Source organism: Staurois parvus, unplaced genomic scaffold (assembly GCF_062004578.1).
Source record: "Staurois parvus isolate SC_StPar_1 unplaced genomic scaffold, SC_StPar_1.0 ptg000425l, whole genome shotgun sequence".
Taxonomy (NCBI): Eukaryota; Metazoa; Chordata; class Amphibia; order Anura; family Ranidae; genus Staurois; species Staurois parvus.
In genome coordinates, this window is record NW_028318221.1 from 4508800 (window position 1) to 4532277 (window position 23478).

Here is a 23478-nt window from a genome sequence, read left to right on the forward strand (position 1 = left end):
CTGGTACAAGTTGATCTTGGTCTCATCTGTCCATAGGATGTTGTTCCAGAACTGTGAAGGCTTTTTTAGATGTCGTTTGGCAAACTCTAATCTGGCCTTCCTGTTTTTGAGGCTCACCAATGGTTTACATCTTGTGGTGAACCCTCTGTATTCACTCTGGTGAAGTGTTCTCTTGATTGTTGACTTTGACACACATACACCTACCTCCTGGAGAGTGTTCTTGATCTGGCCAACTGTTGTGAAGGGTGTTTTCTTCACCAGGGAAAGAATTCTTTGGTCATCCACCACAGTTGTTTTCCGTGGTCTTCCGGGTCTTTTGGTGTTGCTGAGCTCACCGGTGCGTTCCTTCTTTTTAAGAATGTTCCAAACAGTTCTTTTGGCCACGCCTAATGTTTTTGCTATCTCTCTGATGGGTTTGTTTTGTTTTTTCAGCCTAATGATGGCTTGCTTCACTGATAGTGACAGCTCTTTGGATCTCATCTTGAGAGTTGACAGCAACAGATTCCAAATGCAAATAGCACACTTGAAATGAACTCTGGACCTTTTATCTGCTCGTTGTAATTGGGATAATGAGGGAATAACACACACCTGGCCATGGAACAGCTGAGAAGCCAATTGTCCCATTACTTTTGGTCCCTTAACAAGTGGGATGCACATATGCAAATTGTTGTAATTCCTACACCGTTCACCTGATTTGGATGTAAATACCCTCAAATTAAAGCTGCCAGTCTGCAGTTAAAGCACATCTTGTTCGTTTCATTTCAAATCCATTGTGGTGGTGTAAAGAGCCAAAAATGTTAGAATTGTGTCGATGTCCCAATATTTATGGACCTGACTGTATATTCTTTAACTACCAGAACAAACCACTCACTGAATGCTTTTGGCACTAGAGTTTGGCAACGATTTGCGGAAGAGTGACAATCTTTTCTGGACTGACCCACTCATCATAGACTGCCAACTCTATTTGTACATGAACAGGGAAACATCCTTTTAGATTATGCAGGACTCAAGGAGAATGAGAGGGCAGAGGAGAAACAAGTATGACAATGCCAAGGCTTTTGCACACAGAAGAAGTGAGCATAACCAGATTAGCAAGCATATTGGGTGAAGCTGCAACTACAGTTGTATAGGAGTCTGGAGGGTGAGAATATACGGCAGCCTCTTCTAACACTGGCTGTAACCCTGCCTTCTAAGTTATGCTATGTGAATGGGGACATGTAACAAATATAAAGTACTGTATTATCCCAATTTAGCTGCAAAAGTGGAAATACACTTTAAGGATAGGTGAGGATACACAGTAACTGTGCCAATGCCACAAAAAAAAGCTCTGTGAGTTGTATCAAGGTGTTGTCAGGCATATTGTAACTGGTCTTTGTTGTAGCATTGGCACAGTAAAGGCTTCTGTCAAACGTGACCATGCAGCTCATTGTGGTTCAAGTATCATCGTATTATGCTCCTTCAAAACAACCATACTGTCTTGTTCCAGACGAACCTGTATTGCTCCTAAGGTTACCTGTGGGTTTTTCTTTGTATCCTGAACATTTCTTCTGGTAGTTGTGGCTGCAATCTTTCTTGGTCTACCTGACCTCGACTACCAAGTCGAGATACCAATCAAGAGATCCCCAAATTGTCCACTTCCTAATAAGTGATTGTACTGACTGGTATATTCAATGCTTTGGACATCTTTGTATATCCTTTCCCATCTTTATAAAGTTCCATTACCTTGTTACATAGGTCTTCTGACAGTTCTTTTCTGCATCCCATGGTTCAGTATCTAGCATGCTCAGTGCATCCATGTAAAAGCGAACACACTAATTGCAATTTAAAAACCCTCAGACATTGGAAATAAACATTTAAAGCGGTTCTAAAGGCTTTATTCTTTTTTAAATAAACATGTCTACACTTACGTGCTGTGCGCAGTAGTTTTGCACAGAGCAGCCCAGATCCTCTTTTCAGGTCCCTCGCAGGCGCTCCTGGCCCCTCCCTCCTGTTGAGTGCCCCTACAGCAGCTTGCTGTGTTCATTCACACAGAGCCACAGCTTGGCCCCACCCCCTCTTCTCATTGGGTCACGGGCTGTGATTGACAGCAGTGGGAGCCAATAGCTCCCACTTCTGTCTCAGCCAATGAGAAGTCCCAGGATAGCCAAGACTGCAGTGCACATCACGCTTAGGTGAGTATTGGGGGGGGGGGGCCTGCTGCACAGAGGCTTTTTACCTTCATGCATAGAATGCATGAAGGTAAAAAAAAAACAAAAAAACCCTTGACCCTTTACAACCACTTTAATTGCCATTTTAACCCGTGTGTGTCACTTTGTGTGTCTGTACCAAGGCCAAATATTGCAGGGAATGTAAACTTTTGATCTGGGATGTTAAGGTGATTTCTGTTATTGTTATGATTTAAAAAGGAGCCAAACTCTGTGATTTTGACATTTATATTGAAAATATGACTGCTCATGCAAAAAAAAACCCTTTTATTTAAGGATGTGATCATATGAAGCCGTTTATATGGCTTCATATGATCACATCCTTAAATAAAATATTTTTTTTTTTTTTTTTTGCATGAGCAGTCATATTTTCAATATAAATGTCAAAATTTCACAACTTCTGCCAGGATATGCAAACTTTTGAACAAAACTGTATCTAGTCAGAGGCAATGTTCAAAAATCTGGACATATAAGAACTGTGCCATGACTCTGCCATGGCAACTCCTAGTCATTGTACCCAAAGTGAAATGTCTAAAGGAGACATATTAAATTACATCAGACTATGCAAGTTATTACCTGAGACTGGGTATACCATAGGTAGCACTTCTGTTTCAAATAATAAAAATGCTCTTTTGGGTAATAGAACACACGGGTCTGTCAGTGCCTGTAGGTAACATGCTAGGATGTCTTCATCATTACCTGAGATAAGTTTTCACAGGACGATATGTTAGGCTACACAAGCTTCTACAAGGTTGCACCATTGCTCCAAATTTTGAGTAGTGCTCTGCAATCAACTGGCCAGTACCCACAAGTCTGGAAAGAACCCAATGCAAAGATAATAGTGGACATAGCATTTGCCAAGATATCTGTGACATAGGGAGACACTAGGGCCTAGGTACACCAGAGGTTGTACCACTGCTTTAAAAATGGAAACCGCTTTCCAGGTGACTGACAGTATGCACAGGTCTGGAAATAGCCGCAGGCCTACAGATCTTATAGCACAAATACCACTCACTCATATATCTTAGCTCCCTCCATCGGCTAACTCACAGCGCATGTCTTCAGAGAATGGTTCATACCAGGCACTGGAGAGTGCTCTGTGGATAAAAACCAGAACACTAGGTATCTGGTGAGCACTACATGCAAAGCGCAGTACATGAGGGTCACATTACAAGTAGTCCCTGGACTCTTCAATCCAGTGGGGTCCAAGTTGGGCCAGCAAGGCAGTGCCAAGGATTAGATGATCAACTGTATCTCTGCTGTGTAAAAGCCAGCTCAAGTAGCTTGGGTAGTCTTGAATGAAGACATAAAACATCCGTGAAGTACAAAGAATGTTTACAGAAGAGAGGGAAAAAAAAAAAAGTAAAAAAGTATATTCAGTTTTCAATCAGCAGATCTGGGGAGAGAGGTCATTAGGGGTGGGATTACAGTAGGAGGACCTTCTATGGCTTTCCAGTTAGCCATTATCCAACTTCTGAAGGCAGCTGCATATAACCCACACAGCTACAGTATTTTCTTTATTTCAGAGTCCCTCAATGGACAATAACAATATTTTGCTATGAAGCAAAATGCAGTATTTGCACTTTTGATGGGCTAGCTACATGACAAATGGAGTTCAATGTAGATAAATATAAAATTATGAACTTGTGGGTCATAAACATGCACTTGTAATACAATCTAGAGAGGAAGATAACATTTATTCTAACATTTATAGGATAGGACTCCCTAGAAAATCAAAGGCGTAAACTTCAACTGAAGACAAAAAAAATATATATTTGTTTTAGATATAACCATCAGGTTTTTCCTGCCATCTGTATCCATGGTACGGAGATTCACCCTCTCTATATTTATGCTGGTCAGTTATCACCAAAGGTAAACATCACAAACTGAGTGGTCACCAGAAGAGGAATAGAAAGGAAATCTTCCAATGGGTATTCTGGTGACAACAAGACATTTTCCTCACTTTGGCTGGATTTCCTTTCAGGGTTTGTAATTCTCCCTACTTCACCCAAAATGAAAAAGAGGTCTTGGCTTCAGTTCTACCTTAACAATGCTATTACAGCTTTTAAAGTTTGTTTTAAAGCCTCCTACCCTTTACAGCTAAAGAAAGGTGCCATATTAGCATCTGTTCTGCAGTTGCTGGTGCTGCACACGTGATCAGCTATGACACAAGTCATTTCAGGTCTTGAAAATTTAGTTGAGCACTACCATCATTGGCAACTGTGAGAGTTGTCACAAGAGGCATGCCTTGAATCTGTTTTGGGAAACCGTTAAATCAGTGTGTTTCACTTTAAGCAACATAGACACAAAAAAACAGTGACATTGCTTCTATTCAAAGCATTTGTAAGACCATCTTAAATATGGTATTGGGGACCAGGTCACAAAAAGGATGTTGTGGCATGAAGAAGAGTGCAAAGAAGAGTAGAGCAGTTGACAAGGGCTTTGCATGACCTCAGCTGTATGGAAATTAAAAATTCACTGAACTGAATTTATTCACCTTTGAGTAGATGTAGTTAGGGGGCAGTATCATCACCTTGTATAAATTTATACATGACCAACACGGAACATTCAGTTAAAGGTTGTTAATTTAGGTCACCACATAGTGATAATTTAAAAAAGCACACAAATGAACACAGCAGTCACATTTAAACAAGTGGGAATTTTTTTTTTTCTTAACCAAAAAAAAAAAAAAAAAAACGTAACATTTTTCACCTTTTGGTGAGAACAGAGGATTCCAATCTCAATACAGACTCAACATTCTCAACACATTCACTTAAAATGTATGTCCAGCCAAAACATTCTGCCATAAATAAAGTGGGGATGAGTTAAAACCCCTATCAGATTTCTACTGCTTTCCTGGGCTCCATTAGAGACCTTTCCCCTTACTTTCTGTCCTGGTGACAACAGTTTTACGAGATAGGATGTAAGGGTTGATCTTCAACAGTAACACGGACAGACATAAGGTTTTATTTACAGAGTAGAGGAAGGCTAGAACCTCCATCAGCTTTTTTTTTTTTTTTGTCAGCGTCCATTGCAGATTTTCACTTCTGTCTGGTAAAATGCTGGTCACTGGAGCAGCAAGTCCATGAGGGGGGCGGGGGGGGGGGGGGGGGGGGCATACATGGTCAAAGAAAGTGCTAGATGGAAATAATAAAGTAGTATTAGAACCCCTGTCTGGGAACTAAGTATTAAAGGCTGGACACGCAAATTAACCTGCACCCTCCATATGCAATTTAAGGACATAATAGAAAGTCTGTGAGGAGGGCATAGCAATGAAATTAAGTGCTTTGTTTCAGCAACTCCACTTTCTCCTTTCCAACAATGCCTCTGTTGTGCAAAACATTGCAACAAAAAAAAAAAAAAAAAAAAAAAGGGGGGAGAACGGCAGGCAACTTTTCTGAATGATCCCAAACAGTACGTTAAATTAACATTAAAATACAGAGCATCAACCATAAAAAGAAATAGAAATGCATAGAATTAAACATTTTGTAACAATGAGAAAAACCAAACATTCATTTAAACAATCACACAAACCCCTATACTATCCCCACCCACCCACCATTCTTCAGTATGAGCACTACAGAAATATTCACAAAATAAAAATCTAGGGTGAGAATATGCTGTACTAGTGAAGTACTTATAGTGTGTGAATTCCATAGCATGCAAACAAGACAAATCAGTATGGGTATTTTCCATCTATACACAACAGAGCATGGTCCCAAAACATTTCAGCATGATGGTTTCTCTGCTTTAACGGTCAGCTAAAAAATATGGCAACTTTTTTTTTCCAAGATGTAAATCCAAAAGAAGACACAAGTGAGGATTTCTATATGCATATTGAATAAATCTCTACAGAAATCAGTAGGGTTGTTTTTATATTCTCCTCCAGTATATAGGAAAGTGTTTTTCACTACCCTTTGAATAACGTATAGATATAATACGGTGTATTTATCCTCAACTTTATTACTCTTGTGTTAAATTTGAGCTCTGCACAGTAATCAGTCTCTTTTTCTTGCTTGGAACACAGCACTGGATTTGGAAACCAGTGGCTGAGAACACTGATGTAAGAATAGTTTATCGTATCCTTGTGAACAAATTGAGAACGGAGACAGATTCCTAAAACAGAACAAAAAAAAATTGCAATGTTATTTAATGTTCGTGCATCTTGGTCATACTGGTCACAGATTACTCCAACACTATTACGTATATTTATGCAAATGACATGGATACACAAATCTAACCTATCTACCTGACAGTAAGAGACAGACAGTTATACTAGATAACTCAAGAAACCTAAGCTTGGAATTCAACGAATATTCAAAAAAAAAAAAAAAAAAAAGAAGGGCAACCCTAAAAAGGTAAGACTATCATTAGCCTGTTGGGCGATATGTTGTTTGCCAACTGTAGATGTCATCTACCTTAACAGAGACTACTTATCAGTAGCGTTTCAAAGGGAAAAGCTACTTCACATTGTCAATAGGAGGCCATGATTCCACAGGTTGTTTCCAGTCCTCATACAGGAAGTATTTACATACCAAGGGTATTGTGAAGGAATTTAGAACAACAGCACTAAAAGACTGTATCCTCAGAACAGCAGGCTGATCCTCCAACTGCACAGTAGAACCCAAGATTATCAAGGATTTCTTGTAAAGCTTAGCCACTTGGGAACTTAATAAAATACACACTCATCAGGAGAAGGCTGTGGAGACTTTGAATCAGAGATGACAATAGGAGCCTGAGAAAAACTTTGAAGTGGAGGCCAAGTAGGGTCAGAATTAAATTAAATTTTGGTAGGCACCAGAGCACTATATTCTTAAGCAGAAAGAAATAAAAAAAATCTGATGTGGATATTATAGGCATTTTGGCAGTATGGGAGATTGCAGCTTCACGCTGTGGAGCAGTGCAAGTTTCAGATCCTGGACCCCTATTACCATAGTGTTTCTAAAAGGAACCAACACATACATTGATAAGGATGACCCTGAGAATAAAACTGTGGTTCAAACACCTGCTGACCACACATGTAAACTTAAGCTGGCCATACATAGAAAAAAATTTTGATCTACCGACTGCTATACAACCACCCTGTTGGATTTTCCCTACTCAATCAGCACTGCCAGCAGCAAGGATCAGTGTATTCTGACATAGGTAAGTCTCCCCAATTTCAAAATACAAAGACACAGTGGGGCCATTCTCCCATCCACCTCAAATGAGTGGATGGGGGAATCAATTTTTTTTTCTTCATTCAACCAGCTGGTCGATTAGAAGAAAAGAAAAAAAGAAAATCTATGGGCTGCCTAAGCTTTATGGCTATCCAACCGTGCAACTTGATTTAGCATGTTTCTGCCGTTTACTTTCTGACAACTGACCTTACCTTATTTGATCTTAACCTTACCTTTGTCGATCTTGTTTTGCTAAAAACATTCCAAAACCTTAATGTTTCATCTCCTGCACCTGTAACAATGGCTTCACCATCTGGGGACATGGCCTGTGTTGTGGAAAAAATTGAAAATGAATAGTTCTGCAAATAAAATAAAGTACATCATTCATTCGCATTTAAGTGATCTGTGTGCCAAATACACAGAATTAAAGTAAAATGTTTTGTGAATACATAGGGAATCTAGTGCCTCTCTATATGACCAAAGGTAAATAACCAAAACTTACACATTAACTACTTGCCCTCCTGAGTATTTACCCCCATTCCTGACCAAGCCATTTTATATAGATATTGGAATTATTTTTAAACTTTTTACTAGTAATAGAAGTGAGCAGCGACTTATTGCAGAGTGCGGCAGACATTCTGACACTGAGGGAAACTGACATCCCTAGTGACACCAATACAGTGATCAGTGCTAAAAAGAAAAAGAAGCACTGACACTGTACTAATGGCACTGGTCAGGAAGGGGTTACCATGAGGGGCGATCAAAGTGTTAACTGTGTGCTGGGTGTGTTTTACTATGGGACTGTGTGTTAGTGCTTCACTGTAATCACACTGTTTTGCATGGCTGTGCTATGCACAGCCATGCAAAGCAATGTGCACAAGCTGACAGGACCCAGCGATTGATAGCTGCGGCCGCAAGTGGTGGCACGCCCCCTGCCCGGTGTTGCAAAATCCTGTATATATACACGTGATTTTGCGCACCTGTGCCACCTTGTATCAGTACATCTACTATAGGGAGGCCGGAAAGCGGTAAAAGTATCCCAATATCAAAAATGAAATATCTTGCTTATCAGTCCTTAGATGTGATGACTGTTTAGTTTTCTTTTTCTCAGGGTAAGTAAATATTCTGCAAGTACAGGAAAAATACCTGCTGATCTTGTCAGACGTCTGGCATTAGCTTTTCAAATTCATAAAATTTGTGTTTTAAAAGCTTGAACACAGTAGGGAAGTGTTACATCATCAGTGAGATTTTTTTTCCTGTACAGCCATAAGCAAAAGTTTTGAGAATGACACAAATTAGTTTTCACAAAAACTGGCGCTTCAGTGTTTTTAGATCTTTTTGTCAGATGTTACTATGGTATACTGTAGTATAATTACAAACATTTTGTAAGTGCGAAAAGCTTTTATTGACATGAAATTTATGCAGAGTCAATATTTGCAATGTTGACCCTTCTTTTTCAACACCTCTGCAATTTGCCCTGGCATGCTGTCAATCAAACTCTGGGCCACATCCTAACTGATGGCAGCCCATTCTTACATAATCAATGCTTGGAGTTTGACAGAATTTATGGGGTTTTTGTTGTTCACCCGCCTCTTGAGGATTGACCACAAGTTCTCAATGTGATTAAGATCTGGGGAGTTTCCTGGCCATGGACCCAAAATTTGGATGTTTTGTTCCCCAAGCCACTTAGTTATCACTTTTGCCTTATGGCAAGGTGCTACATCATACTTAAACAGGCATTTTTCGTCACCAAACTGTGACTTGGATGGTTGAGAAAAGTTGCTCTCGGAGGATGTTTTTGTACCTTTCTGTATTCATGGCTGTGTTCTTAGGCAAAATTGTGAGTGAGCCCACTCTGCTGAGAAGCAACCCCACACGAAGGGTCTCAGGATGCTTTACTGTTGTGGCATGACACAGGATTGATGGTAGCGCTCACCTTTTCTTCTTTAGACCTTTTTTTTCTGGATGCCCCAAACAATTGGAAAGGGGATTCACCAGAGAAAATGACTCTGCCCCAGTCCTCAGCAGTCCAATCCCTGTACCTTTTGCAGAATATCAGTCTGTCTCTAATGTTTTTCCTGGAGAGAAGTGGCTTCTTTGCTGCCCTTCTTGACTCCAGGCCATCCTCCAAAAGTCTTTGCGTCACTGTGCATGCAGCTGCACTCACACCCACCTGCTGACATTGCTGAGCAAGCTCTGCACTGGTGGTGTCCCGATCCCACAGCTGAATAAACTTTAGAGGACGGTCCTGGCACTTGCTGGACTTTCTTGGGTGCCTTGAAGCCTTCTTCACAACAACTGAGCCTCTATCCTTGAAGTTCTGGATGATCTGATAAAATGGTTGATTTAAGTGCAATCCTAATAGCAGCAATATCCTTGCCTGTGAATCCCTTTTTGTGCAAAGCAATGACGACTGCAAGGGTTTCCTTGCAGGTGACCATGGTTAACAGAGGATGAACAATCTTTTTCCAAGCACCACCATCCTTTTAAAGCTTCCAGTCTCTTATTCTAGCTCAATCAGCATGAGAATGACCTTCAGCCTTGTCCTGGTCAACACTGACACCTGTGAAAATGAGAGATTCACTGACATGAGGTCAGCTGGTCCTTTTGTGGCAGGGCTGAAATGCAGTGGAAATAGGTTTTTTTGTGATTAAGCTCTTTTTCATGGAAAGAAAATGAATTGAAATTCAATTGATCACTTTTCATAACATTCTGGAATATATGCAAATCGCCATTATAAAAACTGAGGCAACAGACGTTGAAAAATTATTAATTGTGGAATTCTCAAAACTTTTGACCTGGGCTGTACAAACATTTTTTCTCACGTTTAATACAGTTTTTATTAGAGGTGGGCTTTGAAAACAAATTTGGGGATATCTACTAAAAAGTTTATGAAAACCACATGCACAAGATAGTCTGCATCAGAACTTCATGGGAGAATAGACAACACTCCTAAAATGCAGTTAAACTGTAGGTTACCTTTACATCAAAAAGGAAAGCATTGCATAAAAAATAGGAAATTATAATTGAAAATATCTAACTAAAAATTTGAAAAAAATATAAAAAATTAGTATATCTATATCTGTACAATAGATTAGTAAGTTTTTTGCATAACCACTTCAGCTCCGGAAGACGTTACCCCCTTTGTGACCAGGCCCATTTTTTGCTATTTGGCACTGCTCTACTGTCAACTGCGCATCATGCAACATTGTACCCAAATTAAATTTATATAATTTATTTCACACAAATAAAGCTTTCTCTTGGTGATATTGGATCACCACTGGGTTTTAAATTCATTATATAAACGAAAAAAAGGACAAAGAACACAAAACAAAACAATATTTTTTACTTTTTGCTATACAACATATCCAATAAAAACATTTGTAAGAAATCAAATTTCGTCATAAAATTTAGGCCAAAATATATTCTGCTACGTCTTCGTAAAAAAAAGATTAAAAAATTTTTTTTTTGCCAGTAATGGTGGAAATCAGCAACTTGTATATTGGGACTGTAAAAGTGTGACTGACTAAATGACACCTCCAGTGAAACTAATACAGTGATCAGTTCTAATATACACTGTCATTGTACTAATGACACTTGCTGGGAAAGGGGTTAATATTTAGGGGCAATCAAAGGGTTAACTGTGTGCCTAACAATGTTTACTCTGTTTTTTTTTTTCACTAAGGATTGTGCTGGTGTTTACTCCCTGCTTCGCAGGGAGAAAGAAATGAAAAAAAAAACTGGCACATCACCACTGTCTGTAGAGAGTTGTGTGTTGTTTACCGACACAGGGCTTTCTTCTGTCATTCGCTCAGCAGGTCCTGGCCATAAATCATTGCCCGGGACCCACTAACTGGCATGTACTGTAGCAAATGTCAGCGCAGCCAGGGCAGCATGCACACTCCCCCCTACGCGGAAGGGCTGGATCACATACATGCATGTGATCCGGAGAAGTGGGGCCGCTCTGCAGCAGTATATTTGTGGTAGGCGGTCACCAACTGGATAATCAAGCAGGAAAATGCTCACAATGTTAAAACATGGAGAACATTAAGATATGAGCATGAAGAAAATGCACTTACAAGATAAAGAACTCTGTAGGAATGTCCAGTAAGTTTTGCCACTTGTGTTAGAGATGGGTATTTCCATACAAGTATCTGGTTCTGAGAGTAGCCATGAGTGCTCACCTGTTAAGAAAAAAAGATACGAGTCTACAATATTAACAATTAAGAAAAAAGTAGAGCTAAAACTTGCTCTCTTGTTCTCAAGCTATTGTGTTACATTGGTTGGCACTGTGCTACTAATGCCTTAGTTTCAAGTACTTTCTAAGACCATACTGCAACCTGATTTAATTACTAAAAACCTACAAGAAGTCCTTCAGAATACACTTTTTTAAAACGTCTTTAACATCTGCTATTTAATGTACGTTGGGCAACTTCCCAAAGGCAGAAACACATGGAACCAACTTAACTAAAGTTTATATCAGTGCAAAAATTCAATAAAAACACTGCAAAATAGGAAGTTTGCACTCCACATAAAATTCTTTTCTCAGAGTCCACTGAGGGACACAGCTTGATAAATAAAGGCCAAGTTCACCTTTGGGAACATGTTACATGTTCCACCCATTTTTAGAGTGGAACATGCAACATGTTTCTACTCCTGCAGCCTCTCCCTGATCCCACTTCTAATTGTGACAGCGGGCTGGAGATCTTCTCCCCGCACCTACTGTCACAATTTAAAAAACACAGGCATGCGGGGCTCTGCATACGCAACTGCATCATTCATTCACACAGTTCTGTGAATAAATGAACTACAAGTACTGACAGCCTTTGCGGCTGATAGCTTGTAGTTCTCAATGAACTACCATGGTGCTAGTGAGCACTCTAGGTAGTTCATTGAATTATCCTTTACAACATAAATAAAATGATAGGAAAGGTGACGATATCCTTTAACCCCTTCCCCCACCCAGGGTTACACAGACACCTGCAAAAGAAATGGACACCAAAAACACAAATACTAACGGGCCGGCCCCTTTAGTCCTCATGCACACTGGACGTTTTTACAGCTGCTGCTTTTGGTGTTTTTTTTTCTACAGCCAGTAAACTCCCCAGCATATTATCCTGTGTGTCCATGCACACAGACTGTAAATAGCGTTTTTTGGCATGGGTGTTTTTTGGCTGGAAAAAAAAAAAAACCCAGAACTAGTGGGTTTCTAGAGACATTTTTTTAGCTGTAAAAATGCTCTAACGCTGAAAAACTTTTGAGCAAAAAAAAAAAAAAATTTTTTTTTTGGTAAAAAAACTGCAAACGTGAAAAAACGCAACAAAACTCTACTGCAAAAATGCTAGAAAACTTGCATTTTTAACGTGCCTTTACACAGCTAACATTACCAGCATTATTAAAATGCCCAGTGTGCATGGAGCCTTAAGGGTGGGCACGCCAGCAACAAAGGTAGAAGCAGCCCGACAAGAGCAAACTGTAGCAAAAAGGAAACCAGGGACGGCAGCCACGAGCATAACTTTTTACCCATATATACAGTGGATATAAAAAGTCTACACACTCCTGTTAAAATATCAGGTTTCTGTGATGTGGAAAAATTCTGAAATTATTTATCTTTGTCTCATTTTTTTTACATTTAACAGGGGTATGTAGACTTTTTATATCCACTGTAGCTTAGAGAAAGTATGTACAGCAGACTAGACAGCAGTTGGGTACAGAGGCCTGCTGACCAAAGAGTCCAAGTAGTACTTGTAACAAATGTAAGAGTAGAATAATTTTATCAGTAGTTGAGATATGACGTGATCTGTAGAAGTAGTTCAATAATAGATATACAGTGAGGAACAGAAGTATTTGAACACCCTGCGATTTTGCAAGTTCTCCCACTTAGAAATCATGGAGGGGTCTGAAATTCACATTTTAGGTGCATTCCCACTCTGAGAGACAGAAAAAAAAAAAAATTCAGGAAATCACATTGTATGATTTTTTTAAAGAATTTATTTGTCTTGCACTGCTGAACATATGTAAGTATTTGAACACCTGAGAAAATCAGTGTTAATATTTGGTACAGAACCTTTGTTTGCAATTACAGAGGTCAAACGTTTCCTGTAGTTCTTGACCAAGTTTGCACACACTGCAACAGGGATTTTGGCCCACTCCTCCACACAGATCTCCTTTAGATCTGTCAGGTTTCGGGGCTGTCGCTGAGGAACATGGAGTTTCAGAGGTCTGGAGACTGGCTAGGCCACCCCAGAACCTTGATATGCTTCTTACAAAGCCACTCCTTGGTTATCCTGGCTGTGTGCTTCGGGTCATTGTCATGTTGGAAAACCCAGCCACGACCCATCTTCAATGCTCTGAGGGAAGGAGGTTGTTGCTCAAAATCTCACAATAAATGGCCCCATTCATCCTCTCCTTAATACAGTGCAGTTGTCCTGTCCCCTTTGCAGAAAAGCACCCCCCAAGCATGATGTTACCACCCCCATGCTTCACAGCGGGGATGGTGTTCTTGGGATGCAACTCATCATTTGTCCTCCAAAACGAGTGAAGTTTAGACCAAAAAGTTCTACTTTGGTCTCATCTGACCACATGACTTTCTCCCATGCCTCCTCTGAATCATCCAGATGGTCATTGGCAAACTTCAGATGGGCCTGGACATGTGATGACTTGAGCAGGGGAACCTTCCGTACAATGCATGGGATTGAAACCATGACGGCGTAGTGTTCTACCGACAGTGACCCTTGAAACTGTGGTCCCAGCTCTCTTCATGTCATTGACCAGCTCCTCCCTTGTAGTTCTGGGCTGATTCCTCACCTTTCTTATCAGTGATACCCCACGAGGTGAGATCTTGCATGGAGCCCCAGTCCGAGGGAGACTGACAGTCGTCTTTAGCCTCTTCCATTTTCTAACAATTGCTCCAACAGTTGATCTATTTTCACCAAGCTGCTTGGCAATTGCCCCGTAGTCCTTTCCAGCCTAGTGGAGGTCCACAATTTTGTCTCTGGTGTCTTTTGACAGCTTTCTGGTCTTGCCCATGGTAGTAGTTGGCATCTGACTGTGGGGTGGACAGGTGTCTTTAAAGAGCTCAGACAGGTGCTACTCAGATTAATGAGTGGAGTAGAAGTGGACTTTTTAAAAGGCACAGTAACAGGTCTCTGAGAGCCAGAATTCTTGCCGTTTCTTAGGTGTTCAAATACTTATGTTCAGCAGTGCAAGACAAATAAATTCTTTAAAAATCATACAATGGGATTTCCTGAATTTTTTTTTAAATTATGTCTCTCAGAGTGGGAATGCACCTACAATGTGAATTTCAGACCCCTCCATGATTTCTAAGTGGGAGAACTTGCAAAATCGCAGGGTGTTCAAGTACTTCTGTTCCTCACTGTAGTTAAATTCTGTGTTATTACAGTATTCCTAATCAGAGAAATATGTTTTAATTAGCATTTGAAAGGACAGAGCAAGCTTCTAGGCTAGAATTGACACTTAGAGGTCAATAAAACTTTAATCCACTGTGTGTAGCCAGAGATTGCCACCTTCTTGAACCTAAAAGAAGAATCCTAGCCATTTCGGCTAAATGAATCAGCAGCAGACAGGGAGAAGGCTCAGAAATGTCTGTCAGCTTTATTGGATTTATACCAACAGATCAGAGGAATCTATTTCAACTCTCATAAAAGCTAAAATATTAATTGCAGAGATTAAAACAATTCCTTCTGATTGGAAACATTTTAGGCTACAATAAAAATGGTATTTGTAGCCTATGTAGAATCCCAGAGAAACACACAAAATGGTTATATGGTGCCTGACTGCGACAGCTGAACAGTGATTGGTACTGTTGCGATCGGACTGACACGCTGGTTTCGGGAATCTTATCCCTGACCCAGTGATCTGAACCGTTCCTGGCCCAGTCAGCTCTGGGCACTTCAGAATACAGAATGTCCTGTGGCTGGGACAGGAACATCCCCGAGGGTTGATTGGCCAAGGGCTAAAGTCCAGCCCACATCCATATTTCAATAAATTGAGGACCCTGAGATATGGATGGCGTGATACATACAGAGCCGATTCCATCTGACTAGTGAATCGCAGACTCTTGACTTGCTCCATTCACAGGATAAATCTTGGTAAAAGTTTTGGTTTTTATTCCCTTTTATTTTACAGTGAATAGCCAACTGTGGATGTCTTTGTCGCAATTCCTTTTTTCTAAGTAAATATTTTATGCACTGGCCACTTTTGGGATATTAAATCATAAAATTAATAAGTGACTTCTGTGTACTAAACTGGAGAAATTGTATTGTATTGTAGTGTCTATGTGCTCGGTCTAAGTTCATTGCCAGTCTGTATGCAATTGCACTGCTTGTTGGCAGATTGCATGCAGACTGTAAACTAGCAGATCTGCCAGATGGAGATCTGTGTTTGTGTGTGTGTGGTGGTCTAGCAGACCAATCTGCGGACAAACTGTTAGGTGGTGGCAAGCTACCATTTGTTGTGTGTCTGGTGTGGGGGTGTGTGGACAATGGAAGAGTGATTAACACCGGGGTTCTAGCTTGTAGGATAGCTGGAGGAATCCTAGAAGGGGGTGCTAATTTCTAACCTGCTTCCCAATCCTTAGAGTGCACCAGATTGTATATAAGATTTGTACCTGCCTATGTGTGGTCAGCCAGCTAGATTGGAGTGGAGTCCCCTTCTAGTGGTGGCTAGAGGTAGTGTGGGCTGTGAAAGGGTATCACGACCAGTCTTGTAAGCCTCCCTCATTCCCTCAGTCAAGGACCACGTCCCAGTTAGCTAGTCGTCGTGGGTGGGCTTTATCATGACAGTACTCACTGCTATAGTGATTCGGGACTTTACAGGAAAATTAGGCACTTTATCTAGCAAACTCATTGCCCTGCACAACAACCTGTTGAATCTATTTTAGAAATGGTGGATTTGGAAGCCAGAGATCCTCTTTTAGAACCTTTGCGAACAGGAAAGCTGTCTGCATACAAGAAGCAGTGACAGAGAGACCAACATGTCAGGAACCACATTCAGAATTGGAGAGATCTTGGGGTGAACCATTATTGAACAAAACAGGTAAACCAATATAATTATTAAAGGTGAAAAGCAGAGACTACTTTGAGCAAAAAAATGAAGTCCTCTGTCTCAAAACAATCTTGTCTGAGTAAAATCAAAAAGTGCTCCTTATAGAACAATGCTGCTAACGCACAGACCTTTCAAATTAAAGTGTTTATCACAACAGAGAGCCTTGTGTATATCCCGCAATTATATCAGAGTCAATATTTGAAAGATTTTCAGACTTGCGGGAGGAGTTTGGTCTACATACTAAAAGGTTTTTCCAATATTTGCAGCTTAGGCTTGCCATCCAAACTCAATCTAGACAGATGCCCTGGGTTTATGCGTCATTCACAGTTCTTAAAGCCTGGCTGTGACATCTAAAAGGGAACTAACAAGACTCTATAATGCATTGCTACAAAAAAGGTCAAACTCAAATTCTCTGAGGTGCAGATCATATTGGCAAATGGATATCGGCCCCCTGAATGATGAGAAGTGGTATAATTTAAGATGTTTGAAGGGACTGGATTTCAAGAGGGCGAAAGGAGCCTATGTCTGTTGATAAACATACATGCATATATTGTAGGTTATGAAATATTTAAAAATTAAGAAAACTGGAGACAAAAGTTTGGTTAATGTGAACTGTGTGTATGTTTTGTGAAAATGGAAAAGAAAAAGAAAAGTTTAATAAAGATGATCTGAAGGAAAAAAAAAAAAAAAAATAACTGTGGGAGGGGCTACAGTCCTCTCTGGATTCTTATGCCGGCAATCTTGTCTGGATCCACCTCCTTTCCTTCTCCTGTGTTTGATTGCTCTTGGCTCTGGGCTGTCTGCTTTGTCCCTCCCTCCTCCTCTCACACAACGCACAGCTCAGATCAATTCTCTTACAGACACCCTCTATCTGCACACTGGGTAGCTGCCTGCTTTCTGCAGTTCTGTAAAGTTCCTAGATAAAAATTGCTGTTAGCTGTGTGTAGTGTGAGAGGAGGAGGGGGAAGGAGGGAGAGAGCAGACAGCCCAGAGCCGACATCAAATACAGGAGAAGGAAAGGAGGTGGATCCAGATTGTAGGCATGAGAAGACTGAATTCCCTCTCACATGTATTTACCTTGAATTCAACAGAAAGGGTGCACTTCTGAGAGGGCTGGAAATATTTTTATGTATTAGCAGCTCACAGCTTATACATAAAAAACTAAAAAAAGAAAACCCATACTTCTCCCCAAGTCCTATAACCCTAAAAAGACACATGGTCCAGAAAAATAGCATCCAACGTAGTAACATTGAGAATGGACATATAACAGCAGAGCTAATGCTGAAGTTAACACGTCCACTCTCATAAGGACACAAAGTAAAACTGTGCAGGGATTATAGTCTTGAAAAGGACAAGCCTTCAGTTTTCATGTGCTTCGTGTCCATTTCTCCTGTAGGCAGCAGTATAACCCTAGTTTAATTAACATAAAGTTCTGTCCCTCTACAGAAAACAGAGAAAAGCGGTATGAGTAAAGCACAAAGTATTTATATGCTGAGACTGGCAGGATTCAATCTAAAAGAAACTTACTAGCAGGCAGGCAAGAGGCATTAATTGCAAAATAGTCTCTTCTGAAATAAAAGCCTTTCTGCTAGCCATATGTTTTAATAAACTAAAGTTTCACTCTAAGGTTTTACAAGAAGCAGAGTCAGCAGCTTTTATTTTTGTTCAACATGCTCCCCTGCTGTCCTAACTCACTGCCACAGCCCAGTAATTGCGGGTACAGAGGAACATGCAACACTTGGTCACAATACAGGGCAACTGGCAACCCAAGCACAAAGTCTTGTCATGTGGACATTAGGCTGCATAACTTGGGTACAATTAGAGCAAGTTAAAACAGGGCAGCAGGGAGTGGAATGTAAAACGTAACTAAAGCTATAGATTTAACGGTTTCTCAAACAAGCTGCACTGAAGGCATGCAGTAAATGAGAACTGCCACAGCTGCTTGTGTTCTCAACATTTCAAGTCATCATATGCAGCACCATATCAATTGAAAATTAAAGAGAGGCCAAAATGGAAGCTTCCATTGCTGTAATAAAAAGGAAGGTAATAGTTCTGCTTTAACTGCTAATGACACTGCCTTCTCTAAAGTACAAGCTGCCTTTAAAATAGATAACTTCATACTTACAAGTTCATTAGCATGCTTTGACCAGGCCAGGTTGCAGACTTGAGAGCCTGTGTCAATGCACTGGAGAGGCTGACCAGTAAGTGTATTCCAGAATCTGATACAACGGTCAGCGGTACCTCCTCCTGATGCAAGAAGGCCATGCTGGTGAGGAGACCAAGCAATTGCCTTCACTGCAGCAAGGTGCTCTGTGTACTGTTGGACAGGTGTCAAGCTGGAGTGATTCCATACCAGGAGCTGAGAGAAACACAAGGATCTTTAACAAAACAGGAAATTTGGTCTATTGATTGATTATCAAAGCCATGGCACAGATTATACCTTGTTGTCATTTCCTCCGGATGCTAGCAACTGATGATCAGTAGACCACTTGAGGCCACATACTTCTTGCCTGTGACCCTGTAACCTTCTTTCAGATTGCACAGGTGGTGTGCGAATATCTCTTTGCAGGATCATACGGTCTCTACTCCCAGAGGAAAGCTGATCTGCATTCCAAGCTAAGGCCCCTACAATAGAATGATGAAAAGGGTTCAAATATGTGACTAAGTGAACTGCTAGAAGTGCATTTTGTTGTACACATCCATGACGCAATGTGTTAACTAGGCGTAGAAATGCCCTTAACATAGGCCACCTTACCAACTCTAGCTGTGTGTCCTTCTAAAGTGGACAGTTTCTTTCCTGCTGATGCATCCCAAATCTGCACAAAACCTTTGTGCGTACCCACAGCCACCAGATTCCCCTGGGAAGAAAGCATTTTATTAGCATAACATTTTTCTACTGTGCTTCAGAAGAGTAAATTCAATGAATTCCTTGGTTAATTCAAACTCTCACAAACCCTGTAAAGTTTTGGGTAATTATACTCACCCTTTCAGACCAACCCACTGATGTCACAGAGTCCCCTTCTACAGATAAATCACACAGTCTTGTAACCTGCAATAAATGACAATGTTAGATTTTTGTACTTACATAAAGTCTTCTATTGAGTGCATTGAGGGGCATGATAATTCAAAAACAGTTGGAGTTATGCTGCTGCCTACAGGAGGCTGGGACACTGACAAAAAGGAAAAATTATAATAAAGCCACTGGCAGGCCCAAGAAAATTTAGGAACTGTCTGTAACCCAGAAATACGTGAGGAATCCATGCCTGAATATAAACCACATGGGGTGAAGATATATCTAGCATCTTGAAAAGTCGCTTATAGTGCTGAACAATTTTCCCGCCTGACTGGATTAGGTTGTTTTCCGTTATCAGTGCAGGAATGCTGTTTAATACATGGTTGGAGGCTAAGGAGTTTTGGAGTAGCTGCTGTTTGCTTACATCTGTGCCTTAAATGACCATTCTAGAACATGATGGTCAATACTATCGGGTAAGCCTCCTGTGAGTACTGAGTGGGGTGTCGCGTGCTGTATTTGGATACACTTGATATTCTTTATCATTGAAAAAACAGGATTATGTTGGATATTATCTATATTAGTGTCTGTTTGGTACTGGGACTGATTTAATCACTTTTTAGTGTTTATTTGTTCAACATTCACATTTATCTATTTATTTTTGGTTATTTTAGTGCTGCACCTCTGTACATATGTTTTTATATTCACAATATCAAAATATAGTGCTGGCAGCTTGTATGTTTGATGTTATATTGACCAGCGCAGATTCTAACACTATTTTCACAATTTAAGTGTCTGGTCAGTAAAATCCTAAAAAGATAAACACAGCTTCAACCTGCTTGCTGGTAAGCCAGTTAAAGGCTTGGCCACAAATGTATCCATTCCATAATGATCATGAGCGTAACATGACACTCTTTGCAGGCCTGGAACAGCAGACTGAACCTCTAGCTCCAGAGTTATACGTGGTCTATCGATAAGCTTTGAAACAGCCCCCTCTAAATCTGAGCCAAATGCAAGAGACTGAAGTGACTCAAAAATAGTCTCCTCAGAGACAGACTTTTGGGACTTAAAATCTGGGTCAGAGGAGAAAACAGGAGAGAGCTTAGATTCATTGCCCAGTATCCTAGCAGGAGCAGTTTGAAAGTCTAGAACACACATGAAAGTCCTTGCGGGAATGGGGGAGACCGCAATATTATAATAATAATTTCATTTTGAATACGTAACATATGCCATTATATATGTGACATTGTATTTTAGTGTAAATTCCATTTAGTCCTTATGGATAGTATATTTGAAAGGCAAAGCTTGTATAATGAATTTTGGATCTTTTAAAGACAAGGCCTCACTATTTTTGAGATTCTCTAAAAAGGTCAGGTTTCTTATATTCAGCCTATATGTTAGGTTATAGTTTCAATAGTTATGAGTAGAAAAGAGATGTTTTCAATTAGCTGATGGAAGAAGTGTTCTTGCCGAATATAGTTTTCATACCAAAAAGACTAGTAGGAGGCTACTTTCTAATACAGATTGTTGTTTGTTCACCATAGAATAAATGTCTATACATCATACTCAAATGTAAGGCCAGAGATCCGTTGTGCAATTACCATCTGAAGCTCTTTACACACTGTTATGTCATTCTGCATGCTAAAGAATAAATCAGGCCAGCTGACATTATACTGCTAAAGCAGCTGAGTGGCAAAAAATTATGATTAAATTTACTGAGGGAAAAAAAAAAACGAAGTGAGAAAGCCAAGAATATACTATATTCATTTAAAAAAAAAAAAATAGCATCTGACCACCTAGGATGCTAGCGAAACAACTGAAACATGTTGGGTAGAAGAGGGGTTATATGAGAGATAGCTTAAAAACTTTGTTTACCAAAGTCAAAAACCTCCCTCCTATAGGCAGATGTATACGCAGATTGGTTATGAATTCCTGTGTCCCTCAATGGATGAGAAAGAAATACATGTTTTAACCATTAGCCGCCCAGCCTATAGCCGTTTGGCGGCATCAAAAGCGCTTTAGCTTTCCGGGTGCACGCCATTTGGTATGCTCCCGCACATGCGCAGTTCGCGCGGTTGCAGAGCGGCGCGATCTGTCACCGGCCGTGTACCTCGAACATGGCTGATGACAGATCTGAGTACCGGCTCCTGTTGCCGGTACCATGTGACCTGCTGTGACCAATCACAGCAGGTCACATGACAGTTGTATACAATGGATGGCTTCATTCATGCCATCCATTGTATACTAGTGCCTAGCTGTGAATGGTCACAGCAGGTCACATGCACATGTCATGTGATTAGCTGTGGCCAAATCACAGCTAAGCACAAAAAAAAAGAAAAAAACCTGAATGAATCGATTTCATTCAGGTAAATGCTTGCTTATAGCAAAGTAATTCTTGCTATAAGCAAATTGTGTAAAAAAAAAAAAAAAATACTGATCACTTCCCCAAAGTAGTACAATGTTACTATGGTAACATTGTACTACTTTGGTCATAGTAAAATATGAAAAGAAAATCTTAAAAAAAATAAAAAAAATGTAATAAAAAATTAAAAATTATAAAATAAAAAATATATATATTTTTTTTTTTCATACTGTCCCCAGTCAGTGTCCCTGTTCACCGCCATGCCAGTTATATGATGATGCTGTATTGCACTGGTGACAGAATGTAAAAAAAAAAAAATAGTGAAACTTTTTTTAATTTTTTGATTTTCCAAAAAATTACAAAAAAAATAAAAAAACTTCAAAAAACTCGCCATTCCTCTTATGAAGTACGTCGGACTGTCTACTCTGCAAAAAGGGGTCATTTGGGGGATATCTGTACTGTTCTGACATTCTTGGACCTCAAGAAATTAGATTGGCCGTCAGTACTTCAGGATTGATCAATATTCAGATCTATACCATAGTTTGTGAACTCTATAACTTTCCTACAAACTAAATAATACATCCTAATTTGGGTTATTTTCACCAAAGACATGTAGCAGAATACATCTTGGCCTAAATTTATGAAGAACAATTATTTATTTGTAAACTTTTATAACAGAAACAAAGAAAAATGGGTTTTTTTTTCAAAATTTTTGGTCTTTTTTTGTTAATTTAGCAAAAAATAAAAACCCCAGCAGTGATTAAATACCACCAAAAGAAAGCTCTAGTTGTGTGAAGAAAATGATAAAATTTTAGTTTGGGTACAATGTTGGATGACCGCGCAATTGTCATTCAAAGTGTGAGAGCGCTGAAACCTGAAAAATGGCCTGGGCAGGAAAATGTAAAACTGCCCGGTATTGAAATGGTTAAGCAGTATTAGATATAAACAAATGCACATCCATTTGTTACTACTTACTTGGCTAGTGCATGCGCTCCAAAGGTACACACAGGTTCCCAGTCCTACACTTAGGACATTAAGAGATGACCAGTCAACTAGATTGAGGTAGAAATCATCCTGCAGTTCGGGGGCATCAAGCACCTTGAATGGAATTTTGGAAATCTTGCGGGTAGGCTTTCGTGGAGAACGCAAAAGCTTTTGACTGCAAGACAAAAATGAAATTCTTAAGCAACAAAAAACTGAAGCAATACTGAAAACTGTTTTAATAATCACTTTAAGTAAAAGTTAAGTGTTACTAAACCCAGGACCCTGCATTCACTATATCTGGCCTTCAGCAGTACACAGAACATGGAAATGCAATTATTTTAGTAAATATAAACTACTTTTCTCATTGGCAGTATATAGTAACCTCGTGACGTCTATCAGTGTCCGTCTGAGCACTGGTTAAAGCGTGTAGTTTTCATTCTCCTCTGACTGTCCTATGAGGTTGCATGACACTTAACTGTCTGGACAGTGCTGATTGGCCCTGTGTGGATCATATGCACCCCCCCCCCCCAAAATAAAAAAAAAAAAAAAAAAAAACTGAGCATGTGAATAGTGCCTCCTAGGGTTCTTTACTATCAGAAGGATTTTGGACTGTGAAAGATGAGGAGAATCAGAAAAGACAGGAACAAAAAGCCTTTTTACACAATGCAGAGGATTAACCCCTTAGATTCCACA

General features: G+C 39.9%; 1 protein-coding gene across 1 annotated transcript in view; it reads right to left on the minus strand.

The window, feature by feature from the left end:
- Window positions 1-4848: 4848 nt before the first annotated feature.
- The window catches only part of FZR1 (fizzy and cell division cycle 20 related 1), a 58549-nt gene continuing 39919 nt past the window's right edge, over window positions 4849-23478 (minus strand). Inside the window, exons 7-14 of the mRNA XM_089687457.1 lie at window positions 22777-22960; window positions 19413-19478; window positions 19185-19287; window positions 18870-19054; window positions 18555-18788; window positions 11443-11547; window positions 7597-7689; window positions 4849-6320 (exon numbers count right to left, since the gene is read on the minus strand). Coding sequence (XP_089543583.1) covers window positions 6279-6320; window positions 7597-7689; window positions 11443-11547; window positions 18555-18788; window positions 18870-19054; window positions 19185-19287; window positions 19413-19478; window positions 22777-22960 — 1012 coding nt within the window. The 3' untranslated portion in view covers window positions 4849-6278. The remainder of the gene's footprint in view (window positions 6321-7596; window positions 7690-11442; window positions 11548-18554; window positions 18789-18869; window positions 19055-19184; window positions 19288-19412; window positions 19479-22776; window positions 22961-23478) is intronic.